The sequence below is a fragment of the Phocoena phocoena genome, chromosome 13, assembly GCF_963924675.1.
Source record: "Phocoena phocoena chromosome 13, mPhoPho1.1, whole genome shotgun sequence".
Taxonomy (NCBI): domain Eukaryota; kingdom Metazoa; phylum Chordata; class Mammalia; order Artiodactyla; family Phocoenidae; genus Phocoena; species Phocoena phocoena.
Window position 1 is genome coordinate 79318812 of NC_089231.1, and position 24695 is coordinate 79343506.

Here is a 24695-nt window from a genome sequence, read left to right on the forward strand (position 1 = left end):
CCGCCGCCGCGCCCGCCGCCGCCGCCCGGAGAGGCCATCAGCTGCTTCCCGTCACATGGCGGCGGGCGCGGGCGGGGACGCGCGGGGGGCGGGGCCGGGGCGGGCTGGAGAGAACCTGGGAGCCGGGCTGCGGGACCGCAGGGGGGCAGGCAGGTGGACGCCGGGCGGGAAAGGGTCGGCCCTGGGGGTGGGGGTGGGGGTTGGGGTGGAACGGGGCCGAAGGGAAAGCGGGGGGAGGGCAGGTGGACGCGGGCAGGAGAAAAACCTGGAGTTTGGGGGAGCGGGGCCCGGGGAAAGTGGGGGGCAGGTGAAAACACGGGGGTGGGGAGCGGAGCTCAGAGGAGAACGGGGGGCTATGAGGACAGACTATAACCTGGGGCGGGGGCTGCTGAGGGAAAAACCGGGGTGGGAGGCAGGCAGGTGAACGCGGGGAGGGGGTCGGGGAGCGGGGCCGAGGGGAAACGGGGGCCGGAGGGGGAAATGGGGGTGGGAGAACCAGGGGACAGATGGAGCGCCTCTGGTAGACCTGGGAGGAGCGGGGCTTAGGGGGAAAGGCGGGAATGGGGGGAATGGGAGGAACGGAGTGGGGGGCCAGGTGATGATCGGGAATGGAGGGAGGAGGTGTGGGTTTAAAACGGGGTGAGGTGAAGCTGAGGGGAAAACGAGGAAGGGGGTACGGAAAGGCACCGGGGAGCTGAGGAGAAAACGGGGGGAGATGGGACAGGGGGAAAATCGGGGGTGGGGGCGGACCAGGGCGGAAGGGGGACCTGAAGACGCCGGCGTTCAGGAGAATGGGGGAGACGAAAAGCAAAGACTGAGGAGAGAACTGGGGGGATGGGGTCCCCGGAACCCCGGCGGGAGAGAGGAAATGAGGCAGAGGAGTAAAATTGGCAACCTGAGGCGGCGGGGAGCTCACAGGTTAAATGGGAGCCGCGGTAGAGGAATGAAGGGGCTGAGTAGGAGTAAAAGTGTAGGATGAGAGAAAGGCGTCAGCCGCCGTGCTTAAAAAATGGGAACCAGAAAAAAAAAGCCCACCGGAAAATGGAGGGTGAAAACGTGAAGGTGCCGCGATTTAAAGGGGCGGAGAGCAAGGGGCAGCCAGCCAGAGAAAAAGAGGGGTCAAAAGTGGTGGGAGGGTCCAGAAATGGACAAGCTGGGTGAACGTGGGTGTGACCCAGGAAGCCTGAGGGACAGCACGGAACAGAAGTGAAAACAGGCGGAGGTAAAATGAGGGGCTGGGAAAGCAGAGGCTTGGATTAAACACACACGGGACATGAAAATGGAGGGACTGGGTTAAAAAGAACATGGGGGACTTCCGTGGTGGCACAGTGGTTAAGAATATGCCTGCCAGTGCAGGGAACATGGGTTTGAGCCCTGGTCCGGGAAGATCCCACATGCCGCGGAGCAGCTAAGCCCGTGCGCCACAACTACTGAGCCCGCGTGCGGCAACTACCGAAGCCCACGCACCTAGAGCCCATGCTCTGCAACAAGAGAAGCCACTGCAATGAGAAGCCCGCGCGCAGCAACGAAGACCAAACGCAGCCTAAATAAATAAATTTATTTTAAAAAAACAAACAAACGTGAAACTGAGGTGAAGGTAGGAATCATGGGTTTGGTTAAAAAGGAAGGAAGTTGAAAATGGGACAGCTTTGATTAGAGCTTAGGAAGCTTGGAATGAAGTAAAGAAACGGGAGAGATGAATGACCCAAGAGAAAGGCCTAGAACAGGAACAGGGAGTGGAGTTGGGCCACCTCAAGTGGGAGGTGAGGTGACACATTCTGGTGACTACAATTAGCTGAACCCTGTGAGAAACTCCAAAACCACCAACTGCTACAAGGACCCGACAGCTGATATAAATTGTCTTTTCAGACAGCCCATCAGTCTACTGCTCCATGACAACTCCTACCCTAGCCCTTTAATATTAGAAAGCATTCAATCTGACCAACGAATTCCCTGGTGGTCCAGGGGTTAGGACCTCGCGCTTTCACTGCCAAGGGCACGGGTTCAATCCCTGGTCAGGGAACTAATATCCTGCAAGCCGCAGGGCATGGCAAACAAAACAAAAAACAATCTGACCAGGGACTTCCCTGGCGGCGCAGTGGTTAAGAATCTGCCTGCCAGTGCAGGGGACATGGGTTTGAGCCGTGGTCCAGAAAGATCCCACATGCCGTGGAGCAACTAAGCCCATGAACCACAACTACTGAAGCCCGTGCACCTAGAGCCCGTGCTCTGCAACAAAAAGAAGCCACGGCAGTGAGAAGCCCGCGCACTGCAACAAAGAGTAGCCCCTGCTCACCACAACTAGAGGAAGCCCACGCACAGCAACGAAGACCCAACGCCACCAAAAATAAATAAATAAATAAAACAATCTGACCAAAAAGAGGCGTGTGTTTGAGGGTATGTGGCAAGAAAACAATGGAGAACAAATTTCTCGAGGAGTTTAGGAGAGATGAGAGGGTGGGTAGGATCTACAAGTCGTAGAAAAGAATAACACGGCAAGGAAGACAATATTGTTACCAATATTGGGAAAGCCAATTAAAAAAACAAAAATTGTGGGCAGCAAATCCACTCCCCCAAATCTTTCAGTTTATTAATCAGGTCTAAATGAAGATGACTAAAGCATTTATTTAAAAATAACTTTATTCCATTATCTTAAAAAAATCCATATTATAACCTCAGAATGAATTTCTCCCAACCTCGCCTCCACACCAATTATTAAAATGTAAATAATGCAGAGGGATCTGTTTCGTTCTTTTTGCAGCAGTTCCTGGCCAGGACCATGGTGAGAAATACCGGTTGGCACATGTTGCATCATAATAAACTTTACCCAGCAAGGATGATTTTCCAGGTTTCAGTGCCTGGGTTAGGGAAATTTTCCATCATGGGCTTTCCTGCTGCAATAATAGGGTTGGTGTGTGCTTGTGAGAATGGGAGCTGCTATCAAAGCCACAGGATTAAGACAGCCCCTTTCCCAACGTCCACCAGATTTTGAGGAAAAGGAATGTCAGTTGCGATGGCCTGGAAGTATTTATCTTCCTGGTTCTGGTAAGTATATCTCTTCGTCTCCAGTTCACAATACATTCAGATAAGATTTTATTTTAAAGCACAATGTAACAAGTTGGACTTTGCCACAGAAAGTCTGTAACCCGCTGTCAACGTACTGGTGGAGTTGGGGATGGGTCATCTTAAAGAAAAGAAAAAAAGCCCTAATTCTTTAAAATCCTTAAAGCTGGAAGGCCCTCCCAGTACCTCAGCTCTTAACTGACCCAGCAATATTATCTGCGCACACAGGGCTCAGATATAAGTGACAACAATCACAGCTCAGCTGGACAAGGGTTAATAACGTTTGGCACCAAGACCCTGAAGCTCCCATTTACTAGTGGAAAAATCCTGCCTCGAAGATTTCCCTATCATTTGGTGTGCACGCAAGAGAAGAGGAAGTCGCAGGAAGCATCTCAGTGATCTTGCAAATCATTCTCTGCATTCCCAGCTAGGGATTTTTTTTTTTTTTTTTTTCCTAATAGTTTCTTTGCTTTTTCCCTTTTTTAAGTATGGTCGCCTCTGCAGGGTGGACTGTTGGATCCAGAGACCAGCTCAGTGTGCAGTGAGTTTAAACACAACCTGTCAAGTATCCGTTCTGAAATGACACTAACTTAGACTGGTTAGAGTGGTTAAGAATGTGAGGTTCCACGCAGCGAAAGACCCAGCCCAACAAGAGAACTGCAGGTCACAGCTATCCCTGACGGGTAGACATTGGAGCCAGCCTCTGACCTCCCCAGTGTTCTGAGCTGGGGACAGGGCTCACTTATAGTGACTCCCTCAGTTTAGTTCCTTCATCCAAGAAAGTGGACCTGCTCCAACCATACCTGCAAGGTAACCCTGCAGGTAACACACTTCTCATCTTAGGAGTCCCAAGTCCCGTTATTGGAGAGGGAGGTTCCCCTTTAAGTCGTGCCCATCAGAGCAGGATATGCAACATTGAAGGGTGCAAATTCAAGTCAGATTTTCAAGTTTAGCACACATATTTTACACCCTTAGAAGGTCCCTGACATTTAAGAGATTAGGATGAAATTAGAAAGAAAAAAAAATCTCTAAACTGTACAGGGAACAGCAGCAGCTTAAACTCATCATATGTTATTTTCATTCAAAACTTAGCATTATTGAGCAGCGTATCTTCCTTAAGAAGTAGGAAGGAAACAAGCTTTCCCATTCCCATTTCCAAGATCAAGAAACCGAGGCCAGACGACCTGATCTACTCTGTTACAAAACATTTCTCCTTGCCTTTTTCAAAGCCACAGGAGAAAGGAAGGATGGGAAAGTCTGAAAGCCAATAGTGCATCACCTAAGAGGCTTTTCTAAACACGAAGCTCTGGAAAATCCAAGATTCTAATGAAAGGCACTTCCTCTTATCAGCCCCTACCTCTTTTGAAAAGAATTCTATCTCCAGGGAGGCAAAAATCCCCAGGAGAGCGCTGATGATGCCCTGGTCTGGAATATTCTACAGAGAATGGAAGGCCCAGGCAGCAGTTTGTAACTGAACAGTTGACATTTTTCTTCTTCCGCTAAGGAAGGCAAAGGAGAAGATAACTAACATCTACGGAGCACCTCCGAGGCACGCTCACACCCTGAAGTACCTTGGTCCCCACCATAGCCCTGTAAGACAGGTGTGATTTCACCCATTTCACAGATGAAGAAATCGAGGCTCAGGACCTGCCCAAGCCCATGAAACAGGTAAGGAGCAGAGTCCAGATTCAAGACCAGGTGTTTCTGACTCAAAACCCGAACCAAAGTGCCTCCCTCGGATTAGGATCAGTAGCTGACCCCCCTCACCTTTTCCAGAGAGCTGATGTGTGCCTGGTTCCTCAGCTCACCTGGGCAGTGAAAAAGGAAGTGTCCTTATCACCCCACCGTATTCCCTTGTGTGCCGGGGCGAGCTGGTTACAGATCTTTAACAGTGACAAAGGGCGCCGAGGCCAAGTGCCTCCCCCATCTCAGCATCAGTCAACCTGGAGAAAGCCAGGGGCACAGCGACAGGGGCACCTCAGATACCAAATGCAGCTTTCCCCCCAACACTGCCCGTTCCAAAGCTTTTCAGCATTGTTGAGAAAACTCACAGTAAATCAAACCAATTTAGAAAAAAGAAGCAAAAGGGAAGGAAAGATGTGTGTGTGTTTTCCTTTTTTTTGCTGAGAGCCACAAACCGTTTTCAGCCCTTAGGCAGGGATGCAAGTCAAGTGAAGCACAATGTAAAACTCATCTTCGACGTAGCTTTCCAAGCTTTTGAGACAGGATAACAAAGGACAGTTGTCTTCCTCAAACTGGCCTGTCTTCTTCTTGAATGATGTCACTCTGCTGCTCACTGCTGTCATCTGTACAGGAGGGAAAAGTAGACCCAACTCTGAGTAATCTCAATAGGGGCGACTCTGTTTCTGTATCAGTTTTCTTTTCTTTTTTTTTTTTGGCCACTCCATGTGGCATGTGGGATCTTAGTTCCCTGCCCAGGGATTGAACCCATGCCCCCCTGCAGTGGTAGCGCAGAGCCCTAACCACTGGACCGCCAGGGAATTCCTCCCCCCTGCGATCAGTTTTCAATCACCTCTATTTCTAGACCTTTACTGATGACTTGGTAGAGGAGCAGGTGGGGCAGGGTGTGTATCCCCGCTTTTACCTGTTCTTTCCACTCAAAATCCTCTGACATGCTTGACACTGCCCACCCTCCACACTCTTGGTTTCTGCCATTCCCCTCGCCTGGACCACCCCTCCTTTCTGCTTATTCAAACTTAGCTGTCCTGAAAGACGTGCCTCATAGTCCACACCTTCCATGAAACATCTCCCAACCAGTGCACCCCTCAGGGCTCTCATCTTTCTCCTGAGGTTCTGTGATTTGTAAACGTACCATTCATCAGGCAAGGAATCAGATTCCTTCTTGCCAAAGCTCCTCTACTGCTCTCGCAGAGGGTTGGTTAAACCTTCCTTCTGTTTTCATTTCCCCCTCGTGTTTTAGTCTGTTCGCCCTAACTGGTCTCGTAAAGCCCTTTACCATCCGTCTTTCTTTTCTAGTGCCTGACAGTACCAATCTGTGCCTTTCCCAGAGCAGGCCCTTGATAAATATTTGTCCATTTAATTAGCGTGTAGGTAGTTGATAGGAGATTCTCAGATTCTAGATTAAACTTTAACTGTCTTTCCCAACCTTTAAAAGACAGACCCTTGGAGATTTCTTCCGGGGAAGCCCCCCACAACCTCGCAGAGAGCTTCTAAGGACAAAGAGCTTACCCTGCAGAGCCTGGAGTCCATTGGCCATCCGGTCCACATTCCCATTCACCAGTGCGGTCACTCTGTGGATGTGGCCGTACTTGGTTACTTCTTTTGGAGACTCGTCCCTCTCACTTGCTTCCTCCTCTTCCTCTTCTGCAGCATCTTCCTCCTCCTCCACCTCTTCCTCTTCTGAATCCACCAAAACCATGACATCACCCATGTCTTGCCTCCTAATTTCCAGAAGGGGAGAAATAATCAAGAAGATACCCTGTTTTCTCCAACTTCAGCCCTCGCGGAATAGGAAACACTTGGTTCTTTGCAGCCCCTTTGGTAACATGGAAAATTCTTCACGTATTCAACTTGGTTGAGTCGTGAGATGACAGTGTGACTGTAACCTCACAGAGAGATGCTGCCGAAGATTTGTCTAGATAATTGTATCTTGTGCTGGGTGAGTTTTAGCGCTCCACCTCTCCCCACCCTGCTGCCTCTCAGGCAGATGACCTCATTGTCCCAAGCACCCACCATTTCAGCTCCCCTCACAGCACGTACACAGACGCTCTGTTCCTTTCCTGAAATGCCCTTATTTCTCCTGCACTTACTGAAATTTCTCCACCTTGTCATTATTCAAGGCCCAAGTAAAATCCTCTGCCTCCCCCTGAAGCCTTGAACTATGACTGAATTTGGCGTCCACGGCCAGCGGTTTGGCACTGAATCGTTCTCTAGTTTGTTGCTAGTTCTGCCTGCCCAGCCAGACTGTACATTTCACGGGCCAGTCACAGTCCTAGGAGCATCACATTCTCATTTAATCCTTACAGCCCACCTCTGAGAAACAGATGAGGAGACAAAGGCTCAGAGAGGGTCAGGGATTTTCCAGGAGCCACGGGCTTGAAGGGCAGAGCTGCCATGTGAACCCAGGTCCATTCATTCCAAAGCCTTTTCCCATTATGCCAAGCTGCTCCCTTCTGTGAAAAATAAGCCTGGGGAATGACAGATTCATTCCAGAATGACCCTCAAAAACAGGGCTGTAAAGGTAACACTTTCCGTTGAAAGATGGTCCCAGAACAATAAAATCCCCTCAGTATGAACGATGGTCCCAGAACAATAATACCCCATAGTTATAAATGGATAAGAGGAGCAAAGAGAAGAGTTCTTTGCTCCCACCCAGAATCTCCTTAGGAGGCTAATACATAAGTTCCATTTAGTTGCTTTGCCCCTACTGAGGTTTCCTTTCTTTCGGGAGGGGCTTCTGGGCATGCTCAGACTAGTCTTCCAAAACATGCTGTGAGACTATGACTTCTTCTTCCTTTTAGAAAAGGAAAACTAAATAAAACAAATGCGTGAATGACTGGGCTCAACATGTACACGCTGTCTTTATGCCTCAGTGACAGTCCAGCAACGTGCCCGGCCCTGAGGTCTGGCGTTGTAAAAAGAGCACAGACTTTGGAATCGGGTCAGGCCCAGGTCTGACTGCAGGCACGGCAGCTCACTCCCTGGGTGAGCTTGCAGAAGCTGCTTTTTGCTTCCCTGAGCCTCCCTCAACTTGTCTGGGACACGGAGACAAGAGCAGCACCCTGAAGAATTTATGACGGGGTTGTAATAATGCCTGAGGAAGCACCAGCCCCGTGTCTGGCCTGTGGTAGGTCCCCAGTGGCGGTGGTCATTATTGTTCTTATGAAACATTATAAACAAAACGTCAGTGAAGACATCATGGAAATAGATTTTTGATTTGAGTCTAGGGAACACTCACCTGAAAGTGCTTCCTACTGAAAGGAGAAAGGAAAAAACATTAATATCCAATAATATCCACTTCGGCCTCACAGAAATTTCTAATCAATCTAACATTTACAAAAGAATGGACAATGAGAAAACTGACCCAACACGAGAGATGACAGGGTGTTCAGGCATGGATCTTAGGTGCTTCATTATTGCACATCTGCACCCAATTTGGAAACCTCTTGAATGGAGCTTCAGGTGGGAGCATAACAGGGGCCACCTTCCCCCACCCACACCCTCTCAAGAAGCCTGAGAGAGAAGCAAAGGGACCCAGGAAGCCCTTACCATTCCGGGAAGCCCTTACCTTTCCAGCAGAACACAGGGCTGTAGTACAACAGAAGCCCCGAGATAATGGCCAGTCCCAGCAGAAGGAGGCTCACGATGGTGCCCACAATTCCCCCGATGTTTACAGGTTCTGCAAAGACAAATCATACCCTTGACTCGGCCACATGATACAAACAGCTAGGAGGGCAATACCTCCCCTCCTCTGCCTGGATCCTACTCTTATCTCGGCTTCATGACCTTGGGCAAGGCATATGACCTCTCTGCAGAGCAAGATAAAGATCTCATTTTCCTACTTCAGTTTGTGGGAATCAAACAAAGCCTGTGATGCAAAAGAATACTGGAGGGGGGCGTGGTGGTGGGATGAACTGGGAGATTGGGATGACATATATACACTCATATGTATAAAATAGATAACTAATAAGAATTAGTTATATAAAACTAATTTCATATAAAAATATAATTTTATATAAAAATATAAAATAAAATTCAAAAAAAAAAAGTAAAAACAGAAAAAAAAAAGAAGAACATTGAAAAGTTAAAATCTCTGTGTCTCTACCCATCAAGACTGCTGTTAAGGTCATAGTAATTAAGAGTGTGAGTTATTGGTGCCACAGTGAAGTGATCAATAGAACACAATAGGGAGGGTCTTCCCTGGCAGTCCAGCGGCTAAGACTCTTAGGACTCTTAGGACTTCCCTGGTGGCGCAGTGGTTTAGAATCCGCCTGCCAATGCAGGGGACATGGGTTCGATCCCTGGTCGGGGAAGAGCCCATATGCCACAACTAAGCCCATGAGCCACAACTACTGACCCTGCGCTCTAGAGCCTGCAAGTCACGACTACTGAAGCCTGCGCGCCTAGAGCCCGTGCTCCACAAGAGAAGCCACCGCAGTGAGAAGCCTGCTCGCCATGACTAGAGAAAAGCCCGTGCGCAGCAACGAAGACCCAATGCAGCCAAAAATAAAAAATAAATAAATAAATGAATTTATTAAAAAAAAAAAAAGAAAGACTCAGCACTTCCACTGTTAGGAGCGCGGGTTTGATCCTTGGTCGGGGAAACTAAGATCCCGCATGCTGCTTGGGACGGCCAAAAATATATATTTAAAAAAAGAGAACAGAATAGGGAATCCAAGAACAGGTCCACACACAGAAGGAAACTTGATATAGGACAGACTAGTGAGTAGAAGAGGAACCCTTCAGGATGTGGTGCTAGACCAAATAGTTATCCAAAATGGGGGGTGGAGGAAACTTGATGTCTACCTCACATCATTCACAAAAATCAATTCTAGATGGACTAAAGAGTTAACTATTAAAGGCAAGTGTTAAAACTTTAAGAAAATATGGAAGAATACTTTCATGACCATAGGATAGATAAGGATTTCTTAAGACACAAAAATTGCTAATGATATAAGAACAGATTCATAAAGTCAACGTTAAAGTAAGAATGTCTGCAAATCGAAGGATACCATAAAGAAAACAAGAAAGACAACTGAAAGGAGATATTTGTAGCATGTAAAACTAAAAATTAGCATATGGAATTTCTAAAGAACTCCTATATATCTATAGGAAAGGGGAAAACGTCAAAAGACACAATTATGTATTTCGCAGATGAAACATAAAGAGCAAATAAACATATGAAATAATGCTCAGCCTTCTTAGCAATCAGAGACATTCAAATTAGAGCCACAGTGAGATTTCATTTTACACCTACTTGATGGGCAAAAATCACAAAGTCTGTGGGTGAAAATGGGGAACAACTGCTGTTGCAAATGGAAATTGGTATAACCACTCTGGAAAGTAATTTGATGTTATCTCATAGATAAAAATGCACATAACCTAACCTTCATTTCTACTCCTTGTACAAATATTCTAGAGAAATATTTGCCTGGGGACCTGGGTATATGTACACAAGGGGCTGGTAAAAGGTTTCCATAGCAACACGGTTTGTTCATCGCAACAAAAAAGTCAGAAGCAGCACAAACATCCATCAGCAGGAAAATCAATAACTTAGTTGTGGAGTAGTGATACAATGGAAAATTATACAGCAGTACAGAGGTACAAAGTATAATTAAACACATCAGCATGAATAAATTCTGGAAACAAAATGTGGGATAAAAAAGGCAAATTACAAAAGACTACACTTGTAACAACCATTTTTCAAAACTCTAAAACAAACAATATATTATGTAGAAATGTGTACGTATGCAGCATATTTTTTCTTAAATAAAACAAGAAACTCAGGATAGTGGTCACCTTTTTCAGAAGGCCCAGGATAAGCCTGGAAACGGGCCTACAGGTAGGGTTGCCAGATAAAATACTGTGTGCTCACTTAAATTTGGATTTCAGATAAACAATGAATATTTTTTTTAGAATAAGTATGTCCTAAGCAATTCTGGGGACGTACATTAAAAAAAAAATATTATTTGTTTTTCTGAAATACAAATTTAAGTGAGCATCCTGTTTTCTTAGCTGGCCACACTAGCCACACTCTCTGCAGGTAATTCCAGCAGTGTTGGCACTGTTCTGTATCTTAAGTGGGATGTTAGTTTCCTGGGTGTTCATTTTGCTATTATGTTTCTCACCTTACATTTTATATATATATAAATTATATCTATTTTATACATGTATGTATTTTATTTTAATATATATATTTTTTCCTTTAGGATGTAACAGATATTAAATAACTTTTTTATCCCTATGCAAGTGTTAGAGATTTAGGACTGGACAATAATTTTCCCATCCACCTTGTCAAGCCACAGGGAAGCAGACAGGCCTTCTCCCAGATGGCAGTGACCCACATGTAGGGAGGCACCAAGCTGTCCCCATGATGATGCCAGGTCCTCTGAAGCTCTCGGCCCTCCTCCTCCTCCGGGGCCACTTTACTCACCTTTCACGCTCAACCAGATGTCCACCTCCCTCACCCCCACGGGGTTCTCAGCCCGGCAGACATAGTAGCCCTCGTCCAGGTCCTGGGAGCAGTTGCGGATGGTGAGGGTGGAGCTCTGGCCACTCTGGGTGATGAGGTAGTGGCTGCTGGGCTGGATGACGACCTCCGGCTGGGTGAGGTTGCTCAGCCACAGGATCTTGGCTGGGGGGTAGGCTCCAGACACTTCGCAGGTGAGCGTCACATTGCCTCCCACGAAACAAGTCTTCATGGGCTCAGAGAGAAGGGAGGGGCTCCCTGACCATCAGAAGAAGGTAAAGAAAGACAAACGTTGAAGGAGATTCAATCGGTGGTCTGAGAATTTCAAGAATATTACTTCTTCCAAACAAAGCAACTCCAGAAACTTCTGTACTGCACCTGGTCTCATATAATAATAAAAGCTAATATCTGCTGAACACTCAATGGGCTAGGCACCATTCTACTTATTAACCCAATTAATTAATAATTCTCACAACAATCTTGTTATCCCCATTTTGCAGATGGGGAAACTGTGGCACAGAGAAAGTTAAGTAACTTGCTCAAAGTCACATGACTAAATAAGTGAGCAGCTAGGATTTACGGGGAACAAATGTCCTGGTTTGCGCAAGGCTGAGGGGTTTCCCAGGACCTGGGGGCTTTCAGTGCTAAAACTGGTGAAGTCCCGGGCAAACCAAGATGAGTTGGTCACTCTATGTAAGAATGGAACCCAAGGAGTCACGCTTTTGTGGTCCACATCTCCTTACTTCTTATGCTGTAAGCTTCTATGTATAATAACCATACTGATGAGATAAGATATGGGCACACAGCCTGACAAGGGTGTTCCAGGGGACAGAAGGCAGCTGTATTAGTTTCCTGTTGCTGCTGTAACAAATTGCACAAACTTAGCAGTTAAAACAACACAAATTTATCCTTTTACAGTTCTGGAGGTCAGAAGTCCGAAATAATCTTGCAGAACTAAAATCAAGGTGTCGGCAGAGCTGGTCCCTTTTGGAGGCTCTAGGTGAGAATCCATTTCCTTGTTTTCTCAGCTTCTAGAAAGGAGCCACCTGCATTCCTTGGCTTGTAGTCTCTTCCTTGAATTACTCCTACCTCTTGCATCTGTCATCACTTCTCACTACTGCATGTGACCCTCCTGCCTCCCTCTTATAAGGACCCTTGGGATCACAATGGGCCCACCCAGATAACCCAGGACACTCTCCCCATCTCAAAATTCTTAATCACAGATGCAAAGTCCCTCTACCATGTAAGGTAACATTATCACAGGTTCTGGGGATTAGGATGTGGACATCTTTTGGGGGCCATTCTTCTGTCTAGCACAGGTCTGTCCTAGAAAACTCAGAATGTGGCGTCCCTGTGGCCTTGGGGTCTGATTTAAGTGGGACACAGGGAGCTATGAGGTCTACTATGGCGATCTACTTATATCCTTTGCAACAGAAGCTTTTTCCCAAAATGCACACCCTCTTGGGAAGGGTAGCAAATTCATCTTGGGAGGATTTATGAAATCCATATTTTCAGCAGCTGAGGGATACAGAGCAGCATGTTGGGTTCCTGCCCTGGAGAGTGAAACTACACGCTTCCCCTTGGCCGTTGTTCCAAGAGAGAAACTAGGGTTTCACTGCTGGCATCTGCGGAAGGGGGAAGGGGCAAGGGGGTGGGGGTGGAACAACCCAGAAGCCTCTCTCTCTAGGTCAGGTTAACAGAAGAGAATACCCCAAACCTGGTTTTGCTCAGAAAACTCACCTGCCGACACTCCTTCTTGGATCAACTGTCAGATTCCCCCCATGTTGCTAAATCACTCCTTCCCCGCTTTATGGTTAACCAGAATTTCCTTTAGGGTCACAAAGCCAGCAGCAGTGACAAGCCTCATCAGTATGGCTGTATTTGGGGGTCCCAAACCAAAGTTTGATAAATGGCCCCCTCCTCCTTTATTAAAAGCAAAACAAACAATTCCCCCAGTGCACCTCCCCTGAACCCCAAACAAACATCATGTACTTTTGCCAGACACAGCACTCACCCCTCAGACAGCTGTGTCACCATCCAGCTAGTGTGGCACCTATAAATTCAACGAGTTTCACTTAAAGGGATACTACGTCAGGGGTGGGGCAGGTGCTGCTGGGCCCTCACAGATCTGCAAGAGGCGGACCACATGCTGGGGTGGGGCTCTGTAACAGTAACACCGCAGCTTATCGTAGGCTGAGTTGGCGTCTTCAGTTTAGAGGCTACACACCATATAAAGAGAGATCTGGGGAGTTCCCTGGCCGTCCAGTGGTTAGGACTTGGTGCTTTCACTGCCAGGTGGCCCAGGTTCAATCCCTGGTCGGGAAACTAAGATCCCACAAACTGCGTGGCACAACTGAAGGAAAGAAAGAAAGAGAGAGAGAGGGAAGGAGGGAGGGAGGGAGAGAGAGAGAGAGAGAGAAAGAAGGAAGGAAGGGGAGGGAGGGAGGAAGAAAGAGAGAGAGAGGGAGGGAGGGAGGGAGGAAGAAAGAGAGAAAGAGAGAGAGAGGGAGGGAGGGAGGGAGCGAGAGAGAGAAAGAAAGGAAGGAAGGAAGGAAAAGAAATGAAAGAAAGAAAAAAAGGTAGATAGATAGATAGATCTGGGCAGCAGAATTCCCCAAAAGCATCACTTTTCATCAGCTTGGGGGCTACACTGCCCTGGATCCCTGAGGTGGACATTAGCATTACACTTCAGGGTTGTACTAGTCCTTTCAAGTGGAATGATCCAGACACCCCTCGCCTGCAAGGGCCTTGCTACTCAAGGTGTGGTCTTCGGACCAGCAGCATCAGCACTTCCTGGAGGCAATTAGAAATGCAGATATTGGGTCCAACCCAGACCAAGAGAGTCAGAACCTGCATTTTAACCAGCCCCCCCAGGTGACTTGTATGCACATCCAGGTTCGAGTGCCCAAGAGGGAGGCGGGGAGAACTGGACGGCATCAGAGTCCGAGAAGGGTCCAGGCTCTGTGCTTGCTTCCTGTGCTCCTGGAATTGGGAAAACTTCTGGTCACCTCCCTTCTCCAGACACATTTCTTAACCCTGAGCACAGATTTAGATTCAAATTATTGGTCAAGTCTCAGGGGTCACAGGAATAAAGACTTAGGCAAGATCTGCAAATAAAATGGAAGGGTAAAGGCGAAATAACACAACCCCACCAGCTGCCTCTGCTAATTTCACCCTCTCTCAGCATCGGTCCATCATTTATTCACTTCCCGGGACTTACTGTCCATAACACACTTCAGACATCCTCATTATGTACCACTCTGAGTGTGTATACTGCTTTCTATTTGCAGTCTGGGCAAGTCGGCTGCCTCTGTTTCACCATCGGTAAAATGGAGCATCCTCCCCAAATTCATGTCCACCTAGAACCCCAGAACGTGATCTTATTCGGAAATGGGGTCTTTGCAGATGTAACTAGTTAAGGTAAGGATCTCAAGATGAAATCATCCTGGATTGAGGGTGGGCCCTAACTCCAAGGACTGGTATCTTATAAGAAGAAGAGAGGCCACAGGGAGACATACACACAGAGGGCAAGGTCACGTGAAAACGGATGCAGAGACCAAAGTGATGCAGCCACAAGCCAAGGAACATATAGAGCCATGAGGAGCTGGAAGAGGCCAGGAAGGATTCTCCCATGAAGACTCTGATGGGAGCACGGCCCTGCCGACACCTTGATTTCAAACTTCTAGCCTCCAGAACTGAGAGAGAATAAATGGCTGTTGTTTTAAGCCACCAAGTTCGTGATACTTTGTTACAGCAGCTCCAGGAAACTAATTCTGAGGGATAATACGAGCTCTCAGCTCACAGGGTGATTGAGGACTGAACGAGATACTGTGTGCAAAACACTCGGCACCTGCACTCTATCTGCACTCAGTAAATGTTAATGTCACCATCGCAGTTGACCCTTGAACAACATGGGGGTTGGGGGACCAACCTGCGAGAAATCTAAAAATCCACGTCCTGCTCTCTCTGCCTCAGAAGCAAAGGAATTGATAAATGACTCGCCCAAGGACAGGAAGCTGAAACAGTTTGGATAGAATCAGGACTCAAACCCTAGTTCTTTTGATTCTATATCCTATGATCTCTAATCAGACACAAACTTTTCCCCACAGTGAGTTAATTTAAAGATCTGTTAAGTGAAAATACAGATACAACATTTATTGAAAAAAATTCACGTGTACGCGGAACCGCGCAATTCAAACCTGCGGTGTTCAAGGGTCAGTTGTATTTGTGATATTGTCATTTCCTGCTCCACATTGGCCAGACTTCTCTCTCCAAGTGAAGTTTAAGTCCTTTAAAGGCAAAGACTCTGTATTCCTCCACAGTACCTGGAACCATGCTGAGCACCTAAATCCTACCCAAAAAGATTTGCTAGATCATGTGTGGAAGGTCACCAGGAAAGCAGTCAGCACTACCTGGATAAAAGCAAGGGCGCTGGGGTCAGCCCAGCCTGGCTATGTTTTGGCTCCGTCACTTACGAGCCAACTGATCTTGGGTAAATCAGTTCACACATGTTATCATCTGCAACTTACCAATCATTCTAATTTGCAGGCTACTGTGAGGATTACAAAGAGTAAGTTAATAAGAAAGAGTCAAAGACCTTCTGAGCGCAGAAACCTAAAAGAACAGGACTGAGAGGGGACTTCCCTGGTGGTCCAGTGGTTAAGACTCCGCGCTCCCAATGTAGGGGGCCAGGGTTCGATCCCTGGTCAAACAACTATCAATAGATCCTGCATGCTACAACTAAGACCCTGTGCAGCCAAATAAATAAATAAATGAATATTTATTTAAAAAAGGGCTTCCCTGGTGGCGTAGTGGTTGGGAGTCCCCTGGTTCGTGCCCCGGTCTGGGAGGATCCCACATGCCGTGGAGCGGCTGGGCCCGTGAGCCATGGCCGCTGAGCCTGCGCTCCACGACGGGAGAGGCCACAACAGTGAGAGGCCCGCGTACCGCAAAAAAAAAAAAGAACAGGACTGACAGAGGTGAAATTTTCAAAATCAGAAACTGCTCATCACTAGCAGAAATGTGGTTTAGGAGCCAAATATGCCAGAAAAATATCTATAACGTGCATGACAGTTCTATGAAATTAACTGACTCTTATGGAATAATAAGAAAAGATGAACAAGCCAATAGAAAAATGGACAAAATATGAACAGATAATTCACAGACAATATATAGGAAGTCAGTGCGCATATGAAAATTATCAACTCCACCAGTGATCAATGAAAACAACATGCCATATCCCAACTAGCAAACAGGAAAAAACTAAAAAATTAATAACACTCGATGTCGGTGGAGATACTGGGAAATGAGAGAGTGACTGCTAGGGTTTCTTTTGGGGGTGATGGAAATATTCTGCATTAGAATGGTGATGGTAGTATAACATTGTGAACATACTAAAAAAAAAAACAATGAATTATAAACTCTAAAATAGTGAATTTTAGGGAATTCCCTGGCGGTCCAGTGGTTAGGACTCTGAGCTTTCACTGCCGAGGGCGCAGGTTCGATCCCTGGTCGGGGAACTAAGATCCCACAGGCTGCACGGTGCGGCCAAAAAATAAAAAAAATAGTGACGTTTATATTATGTGACTTAAATCTCATTTTTAAAAAATGGTCCCCAAACCAATTGGGTCGGATTTGGCCCATGAGGCATAGTTTACCAAGCCCTGTCCTAGGGCAGAAAGAGAGTCTTGGTCCCTTCTGTTGCCCAAGGCCAGGTATGGTACCTGACACAGAGGGGACACCCGGAAGCAGTGTGCTGAATGAGTTAGTGAGAAGGGTGAACCATCTGAATGCCACTTGCCTGGGAAAACAAGCACCTGCTGACACAGCAGGGCTCACTTCTCAGCATGTCAGCTCTCCACAGCTGCACCTCTGAGGATTACCCTCATAAACTGTGAGGACAACCTCACCAGGGCCAACACAACCCAACACGCTCTGGCCCTGGCTTACTCATTGCATTGGTTTCCTGAGGCTGCTGTAACAAAGTACCACAAACGGGGTGGCTTAAAACAACAGATATTTATTCTCACAGTTCGGAAAGTCTGAAGTTCTAAATCAAGATGCCAGCACCTTGCCCTCTATGAATTCCTGGCCCACAGAAATCGTGAGATAATGACTGTTGTTTGAAGCCATTAAGTTCTGGGGTAATTTGTTCCATAACAGGAGATAACTAGTAAATGAACCTTGTCTGTCTTGTTCACTGCTCCATCTTCGGTACTTAGAAACCGCAAGGGAAAACCAGCTTGGACTACAACCAAGAAGTTTCATTAAGCATCTTTAAAGTTTGAAAGGAACGGATGAAGAGGGCATTTGGGGTTAGCAGATGCAAACTAGTATATATAGAATGGATAAACAACAAGGTCCTACTGTATAGCACAGGGGACTATACTCAATATCCTGTGATAAACCAGAATGAAAAAGAATATAAAAAAGAATGTGTGTATACATATATTTGTGTGTGTGTGTGTAACTGAATCACTCTGCTGCAGAAATTAAAACAATATTGTAAAAAAAAAAAAAAAAAAAAAAACAATATTGTAGGGCTTCCCTGGTGGCGCAGTGGTTGGGGGTCTGCCTGCCGATGCAGGGGACACGGGTTCGTGCCCCGGTCCGGGGGGATCCCACGTGCCGCGGAGCGGCTGGGCCCGTGAGCCGTGGCCGCTGAGCCTGGGCGTCCGGAGCCTGTGCTCCGCGGGGGGAGAGGCCACAACAGTGAGAGGCCCGTGTACCGCAAAAAAAAAAAAAAAAAAAAAAAAAAAAAAAAAAAAAAACAATATTGTAAATCCAATATACTTCAATTAAAAAAAAAAAGCAAAAGGAAGGAAGAAATGGAAGGAATTCAGTTCACTCCAACACCCTGGGATTTCTCTCCCAGACCTTCTTTCAAAGGGTTGTCCCAGAAAAGAGGAAGGTGAGTGGACCCCAGAACCCCAGGACAAGGCAAAGCAGACTTACTGATCTGTACCACACAGCTGGCTCCCAACTCCGGCCCCACTATGTGGCTCCCGACACACTTGAACTTCTTGCCGTCCAACAGCTGGGGCTGGTTCAGCATCTCAACCCCCAGCTTTGACATCCCCATAACCACACCTCCTGGCTCTTCTGTCCACAGGAGGTCTGGGTCTGGGTATCCTCCGGCCCAGCGACAGCTGAGCTGCAGCGTGAACAATCCTGGCGACAGCTCTGCCCAGCACTGAGGGGCTGACGGAGGGGGCGCTGCAAAACACCAGAGGACGTGGCCTTAATCACAGACTAAGATGAGCCACTGGGCTGACCTTATGGGTTACAGAAACAGGGTATCAGAGAAACGTCAACCCCAGTTAGTGTACTTTGAGATAGCTCCTAGCATAAATTAGTGCCTGACACAAGTTGGGTTTCCTCGGCTGGGTGTTAAATCTTGGAAGAGATTTGCATTTCTCACTAGCCACGTGTGGCTATTTAAATTTTCATTAATTTAATTACAAATTTATTTCCTCCATCAGACTACTCACATTTCCTAGTCATCACACATGGTAGCTATTAGACCATACAGAAGAGAACATTTCCATCATCACAGAAAGTTCTACTGGGCGCTGCTGGTCCCTAGAGGGAGTTGCAGGAAGAGGGAGATTTATTCATCCCCAAACCTCAACACACACCTTTTTTTTGCTATGTGCAAGTACCACTTAAAAGAATATATAAAAATTTAACAAATTACAAACCTGTTGTAACCTATGTGTTCATAATTATATATAAAATAATATATATTATATATGTATGTAGATAGTATATATATTATGTATGTCATATACCTTTATATATTTTATATAATACATATAAATAGAAATTTGGATCTTAATTTGTAGATATGTGGCATGTAAAAGAAAAATTATTGGAAATATACCAAAATGATGGTTAGAGTACAAGTGATTATTTTCTTCTTTCTTCTCATCTGTTTCCTACAACAAGCACATATGACTTTATATACGATAAATGTCATTTATGATAGACAGCATTGAGACTTACAAAGGCTCTGAATAACGTATAAAGTAAGTGTGTCATTGCCCTCCCCGCTAATTGTCGTTCGCATGCTCCCTTTGGTTAGCATGGATTAGGAGTGCACCCTGTGTTTATTTCTACAGTGGTTTTCCTCCACTAAATGTGTGCATAGGTGCATTGGGTTGTTGTTTCTTCACCTGAAAAATAAAGATTCATGAACTATTGGTTCTTAACAGCGCTAGAGGGCCTGTGTTCATGGAGAGCGTGACAGCAGATGAATAGATAAACAAATTGTGGTAGAACCATACAATAGATACTCTTAGGCCAAGAAATGAAAGCAAGTACTGACACAAGCTACAACAAGATGAACCTTGAAAACATGATGCTAAGGGAAAGATGCCAGTCCCCAAAGGTCATATGGGGTATGATTCCATTGATATGATATGTCCAGAATAGGCAAATCCATAGAGATAGAACATAGACTGGTGGTTGCCAGGGGCTGGGGGAAGAGGGTATGGGAGTGACTGCTTCACGGATATGGGGTTTCCAATTTGGGGTGATGAAAATGTTTTGGAACTAGATAAACGTGATGGTTGCACAACACTGTGGATAGACTCAATGCCACTGAACTGTACATCTTCAAACGGTTAATGTTATGTTATATACTTTCACCTCAATTAAAAAAAAACTTTAGACCTGGCATTAATTCCCCTCTATGACTCACAGGGACTCTCCTGTACTCCTAGTTAGCAGTGAGCTTCCAGAAGAGGCAACACTCTCTTTGACACGTGTACGTGTGTGTCGAGGGAGCTGCAGAAGCATGTCAGAACCTGTGCATCAGGTAAGTCTTTGTATACAAAGGGGAGGCACGAACACACAGTTCACGAAGGGTCAAGGTGAAGGAGTGGGGGAGGGGAGCACTTCTTACGCACAGTAGACCAGGAGCTCGGTGGTCACCTTTCGATGTCTCCCGCCGAGCATGTTTGTGGCCAAACAGCTGTAGTTCCCTTGGAGGTTCTGTGACATCAGTAACAGCGTGAAGCAGCTGGCCGTCAGGTTGTTTCCGAAGGGCTCGGTGCTAGAATCCGGGGCCCGGAACCACCACTCAACCATGGGCGGAGGCCAGGAGCTGCTGCTGCAGCAGAAATCCACCCGGGAGCCCTTGGCCGCATACAGCGTGCCGTTGGGGAGCCTGCCGGTGCTGGAGATGTTGACCTCAACCTGATAGGGGCCTCCTGGGAACGACAGAGCGGGTGGGGAAGGCGTAGAGTTAACTGGAGCCCCTTACCAGCTCTAAGAGACACAGAGATAATCAGGAAGCAGCCAGTGAGGATGACAATATCAACCACTTACTGTGTGACAAACACTGCCAAGTGCCCTTAGCCATGCTTTAATTTACTCCTGAGCAATTCCGTGAGATTTACTGAGGGGATCAATCCTTACAGAAGACGGAAAATGCAAATCGCCCCTTTTCAAAAACACAGATGAGTGGAAAGGATATCTGTGCCTTAAAGAGTTAATATAGCAGGACTTCCCTGGTGGTCCAGTGGTTAGGATTCTGCACTCTCACTGCCAAGGGCCTGGGTTCAATCCCTGGTTGGGGAACTAAGATCCCACAAAAGAAAAAAAAAGAGTTAACGTAGCAGGCCTGAGTGCTTTCCTTAGAAAGGCCTGCATGCAAGGTTGGCCTGGGCTGGCAACTAGGAGCTTGGATTTCCGGGCGGTTCCCACCGTTCCCAGAACTGGTAAGAGTGGGGTTCACCAGGCCTAAACTGTTTGTACAAACAGTGTGGCTTATGCTGAGCACCTGCTTTCCTTCTGAGAGTCTGGAATTTTGGTATGTGCTAGGCAGAGGATGCCTATGTGACAAGCCCCAGTAAAAACCTAGGGCGCTGGAGTCTCTAACGAGCGTCCCTGGTAGATATTCCACACGTGTTGCCACAACTTGTTGCTGGAGGAATTAAGCGTGTCCCATGTGACTGCACTGGGAGAGGACTCTTGGGAGCGTGGTCCTCATTGTCCTGTGAGTTCTCCTAGAGAATCAGTGAAGCTGGGGGTGGTCTTGGGGACCCCTGGCACAATTTCACACTGAAAGACAAGAAATATTGGTTCCAGCCCCAATTTTTAACTCCACTTACTAGCTGTGTGACTTTGGGCAAAGTATTTAACTTCTCTTAAGCCTCCATTTCCTCATCTGTAAAATGGGGGTGATGCTAGAACCCACTTTATGGAGTTGTCATGACAATTAAATGAATTAGTATCATACAGCACTCAGAACAGTGCCAGAAAGGCCGTCCCACGATTGGTACCCAGTGCATCTAAGATCCTCTTTGATCCTATATATACTAAAGTCCTGTAGTGTGTTGCCTCCACCAGAGACTTCCTCTTAAGAAGAGTCCAGAAAGGGCAATGCTTGGCCAAAGGGATAAATCTATGACTGAAGAATTCTGGACAAAAATATGCCCAGGGGATAAATTATTAGGGGGAGGAAAGGCTTTGCCAGATCCCCTCAAAGTACAGAAGCTACTTCCACCTATTCTGGGGCCATTGTATAACGACAGAAATTGTGGGTTTCTGAGGAAAATACTCTTGACAATATGCTTGTCTAGTCAGGGCTGGCTCCTAAGAGTTGCAATGATTTGCTGGAATCATGTCACCTCCCACAGAGCGTCTGGGGAAAAAATGATACTGTAGTTTGGGAGGTGCGCAAATATCCCATTGCCCGTTGCCGACTAGTTGGGTAGGTATGTGGACCAGCAGGTCCTAGGGAGTGCCCACAGCTGGCGAGCACCCAGCCGAGCACAGGGTACCTCTGTGGTATTGGTAGCCACACCTGGGCCAGCAAAGGTACTGTGTTAGATTGGACCACGTGGGTCTTCCAAATTGTGGTCTGGAGGGCCACAGAGGCCTGTCATGAACAGTGAGAGCCCCAGAAACTGGCTGCGACGGGGCTTTTTTTTTGGACTGCGCCACGTGACTTGCAAGAACCAGGTATCAAACCCTCGTCCTTGGCAGTGAAAGCACCGAGCCCTGACCACTGGACCGCCAAGGAATTCCCTGGGAGGGGCTTTTGACCAACACAATGCTGAGCAAAACATGGGTCTGGATAAAGGGAATGGATGAGAACGCTGTAGGCGGAAGGGTTAAAAAGAAAAAAAATCAAATGAGAGAACCTGAAGCGCCTTCTGAATGAAGTGTTCAAAGGTTACAGCTTTTTTATAAACCTTTGGGTTGAGCCTGCTTTCTTAATTAAAGCGGACACCATCTTCTTAAATCCCTGGGGTTCTTCCCTTACTCTGACTAAAAAGAAGGCGGTACCCATTTCCATCCCTCCCACCTCTCTCTCCACCCCGCTGATATTCCTCAACAGAAACTACCAGCCCTTTTTGCTTGCAGGGTGATGGTAGCAATCACTCGGAGAGACAGACAGATACGAGAGGAAACAAAAATAAAACAGCAAATAAATAAAAATACAGCGTGTTTACAAAGGTTCAGCATCTTATGGAGGCCTTGGTCATGTCAGTTTCTTGGATGGATGCCTTACCTAGTGGTTATGAACTTGGACTCTGCATTCAGACAGACCTGGGTGTAAATTCTACTGCCACTTTTAGACAGACAACCTTGAGCAAGTGTCCATCCCTCCTATTCTCACCCTCCTGTCCTTCCTATGAAATGAAAAGAACAGGAGTAACTTCTATCACCAGGTTATTGAAGGATCCAATGAGAGAATAGAAGCAGAACACTTAGCCTGGTGTTTGACATGTGGTCAATGTTCTATGAATGTTATCTGACATTATTAACAGTAGTATACTCGTAGACTGATTCTAGAACATACATTGGCAAACAACGGCCCGCTGTCTGTTTTTGTACAGCCTACAAGCTCAGACTGTATGTACAGATGAACATCCACAATCGATTTGATGAGAGAGAACACTAACTTTGAACCCCAACTAAGTGAAACGTTATCCCTCCCCCGCCCAAAGAATCCCTTTCTTCTCATTAGTAGGCCTGCACTACCAAAAAAATGTACTAGGTTATGGGAATTCCCTGGCAGTCCACTGGTTAGGACTCGGCGCTTTCACTGCAGTGGCCTGGGTTCAATCCCTAGTTGGGGAACTAAGATCCTGCAAGCCTCGTGGCGTGTCCAAAAAAAAAAAAAAAGTACTCAGTTATTATTATATTTTGAATTTTGTCAACCAAAAAAATGTGGAAATTTGTTTTCTCTCTTGTTATATAAGTACTTATATGATATCCTCGTTTTTACCTGTTGACTCAGAAAGACTAGAATATTTACCATCTGGCCTCTACAGAAAAAGTTTGATTCCTGTTCTACAATAATCCACTACTGCTGCTGCCTTCCTGTTCTCTGTAGTCATTCTTGACATCAGAACTCACTTCTTTCCTTCCCCACCATAACTATAGGTTGGCCAGTCAAGTGTCTCAAGGAGTTAATTTACATCTCAGGGACCCACAAAATAGGAGATTCCCATCTTCGTATCTTGGGCTCTTTGACGAGACGAAAAGTTATTTTCCTACATTTATTCTTCACACCAGCATTTTTATTTGAAAATGACCTAAGAACGTACTGACTAGCCTCTGCTAAACGGTGGGTGTACCTGTTGTTCCACAGTGGGACAAGATCCTTGGGGACACTTACAGAGTGTTTTGATATCACTTAGAGATGGAACATAAGGAATTCCCTAGTGGTCCAGTGGTTAGGACTCTGCGCTTTCACTGCCGAGGGTGCAGGTTCAATCCCTGGTCAGGGAACTAAGATCCTCCAAGCTGTGTGGCACAGCCAAATTACAAAAAAAAAAAAAAAAAAAAAGGAGATGGAACATAGAGGTGAATATAACAACCCCATCGCCTCCCCACCTCCCTAGTGACCACTGATTCTGTCCAGAAGACCAAAACCCAGAGGTCCTCAGCCTCTTACAAGCATACATCTCTGCTTCAGATGAGCTTGGCAAGACTCAGGTTAATCAGTCTTTGGGCAAAGTTCATCCCGCCTTCTGACGGGGCCAGCAGTCTTTCTTCAGTATGCCCAACATCTCCTTTCCCCAGGACCTTATGTTGTGATAGGGTACAGAGACACCATCAGCATCACAGAACGAGTACAAATCAGATGGGCCCAGTTAGCTTTCCTGAGACTCCCTCTCCTGGAAGTCGGGAGTGGCAGCCACATCACTAGCTAAACAGGGGCACTCCCATCCTCCAAACCCCAAATCCAAAGGGGCTCTTGGAGGTTGATACAAACCAGCTTCCTCACTGCCCATGTGCCAACCAACGCAAATGCTCCCTCAACACTTGCTGGGCCTGAGAAAAATAGACACAGGGAGAGTCTGGCATTGTGTACCACTCAGCTCCCCAGTGGCTAAGGGATCATCTCTTGAAAGAAGCACAAATTCTACTGGAATATGTTAAGGTCTGTGCTACCCACTCCACCCACTCCAGGCTTTCTGCAGGTAAACACACAGTGGTTCTA

At 46.6% G+C, this 24695-nt stretch overlaps 2 protein-coding genes across 2 annotated transcripts in view; both read right to left on the reverse strand.

The window, feature by feature from the left end:
* Positions 1-37: 37 nt before the first annotated feature.
* LOC136132644 (uncharacterized) lies at positions 38-2805 on the reverse strand. Its single transcript, XM_065889528.1, has 2 exons — positions 2794-2805; positions 38-694 (listed from the first exon to the last, which is right to left on the reverse strand). The coding sequence occupies exons 1-2, from the start codon at positions 2803-2805 to the stop codon at positions 38-40; spliced, it is 669 nt and encodes a 222-aa protein (XP_065745600.1).
* Positions 2806-5313: 2508 nt separating this feature from the next.
* Positions 5314-24695, reverse strand: part of VSIG10 (V-set and immunoglobulin domain containing 10) — a 33797-nt gene continuing 14415 nt past the window's right edge. Inside the window, exons 3-9 of the mRNA XM_065890515.1 lie at positions 20143-20445; positions 18188-18448; positions 11198-11491; positions 8333-8443; positions 8003-8018; positions 6274-6485; positions 5314-5369 (exon numbers count right to left, since the gene is read on the reverse strand). Of these exons, the coding sequence (XP_065746587.1) occupies positions 5314-5369; positions 6274-6485; positions 8003-8018; positions 8333-8443; positions 11198-11491; positions 18188-18448; positions 20143-20445 (1253 nt within the window). The remainder of the gene's footprint in view (positions 5370-6273; positions 6486-8002; positions 8019-8332; positions 8444-11197; positions 11492-18187; positions 18449-20142; positions 20446-24695) is intronic.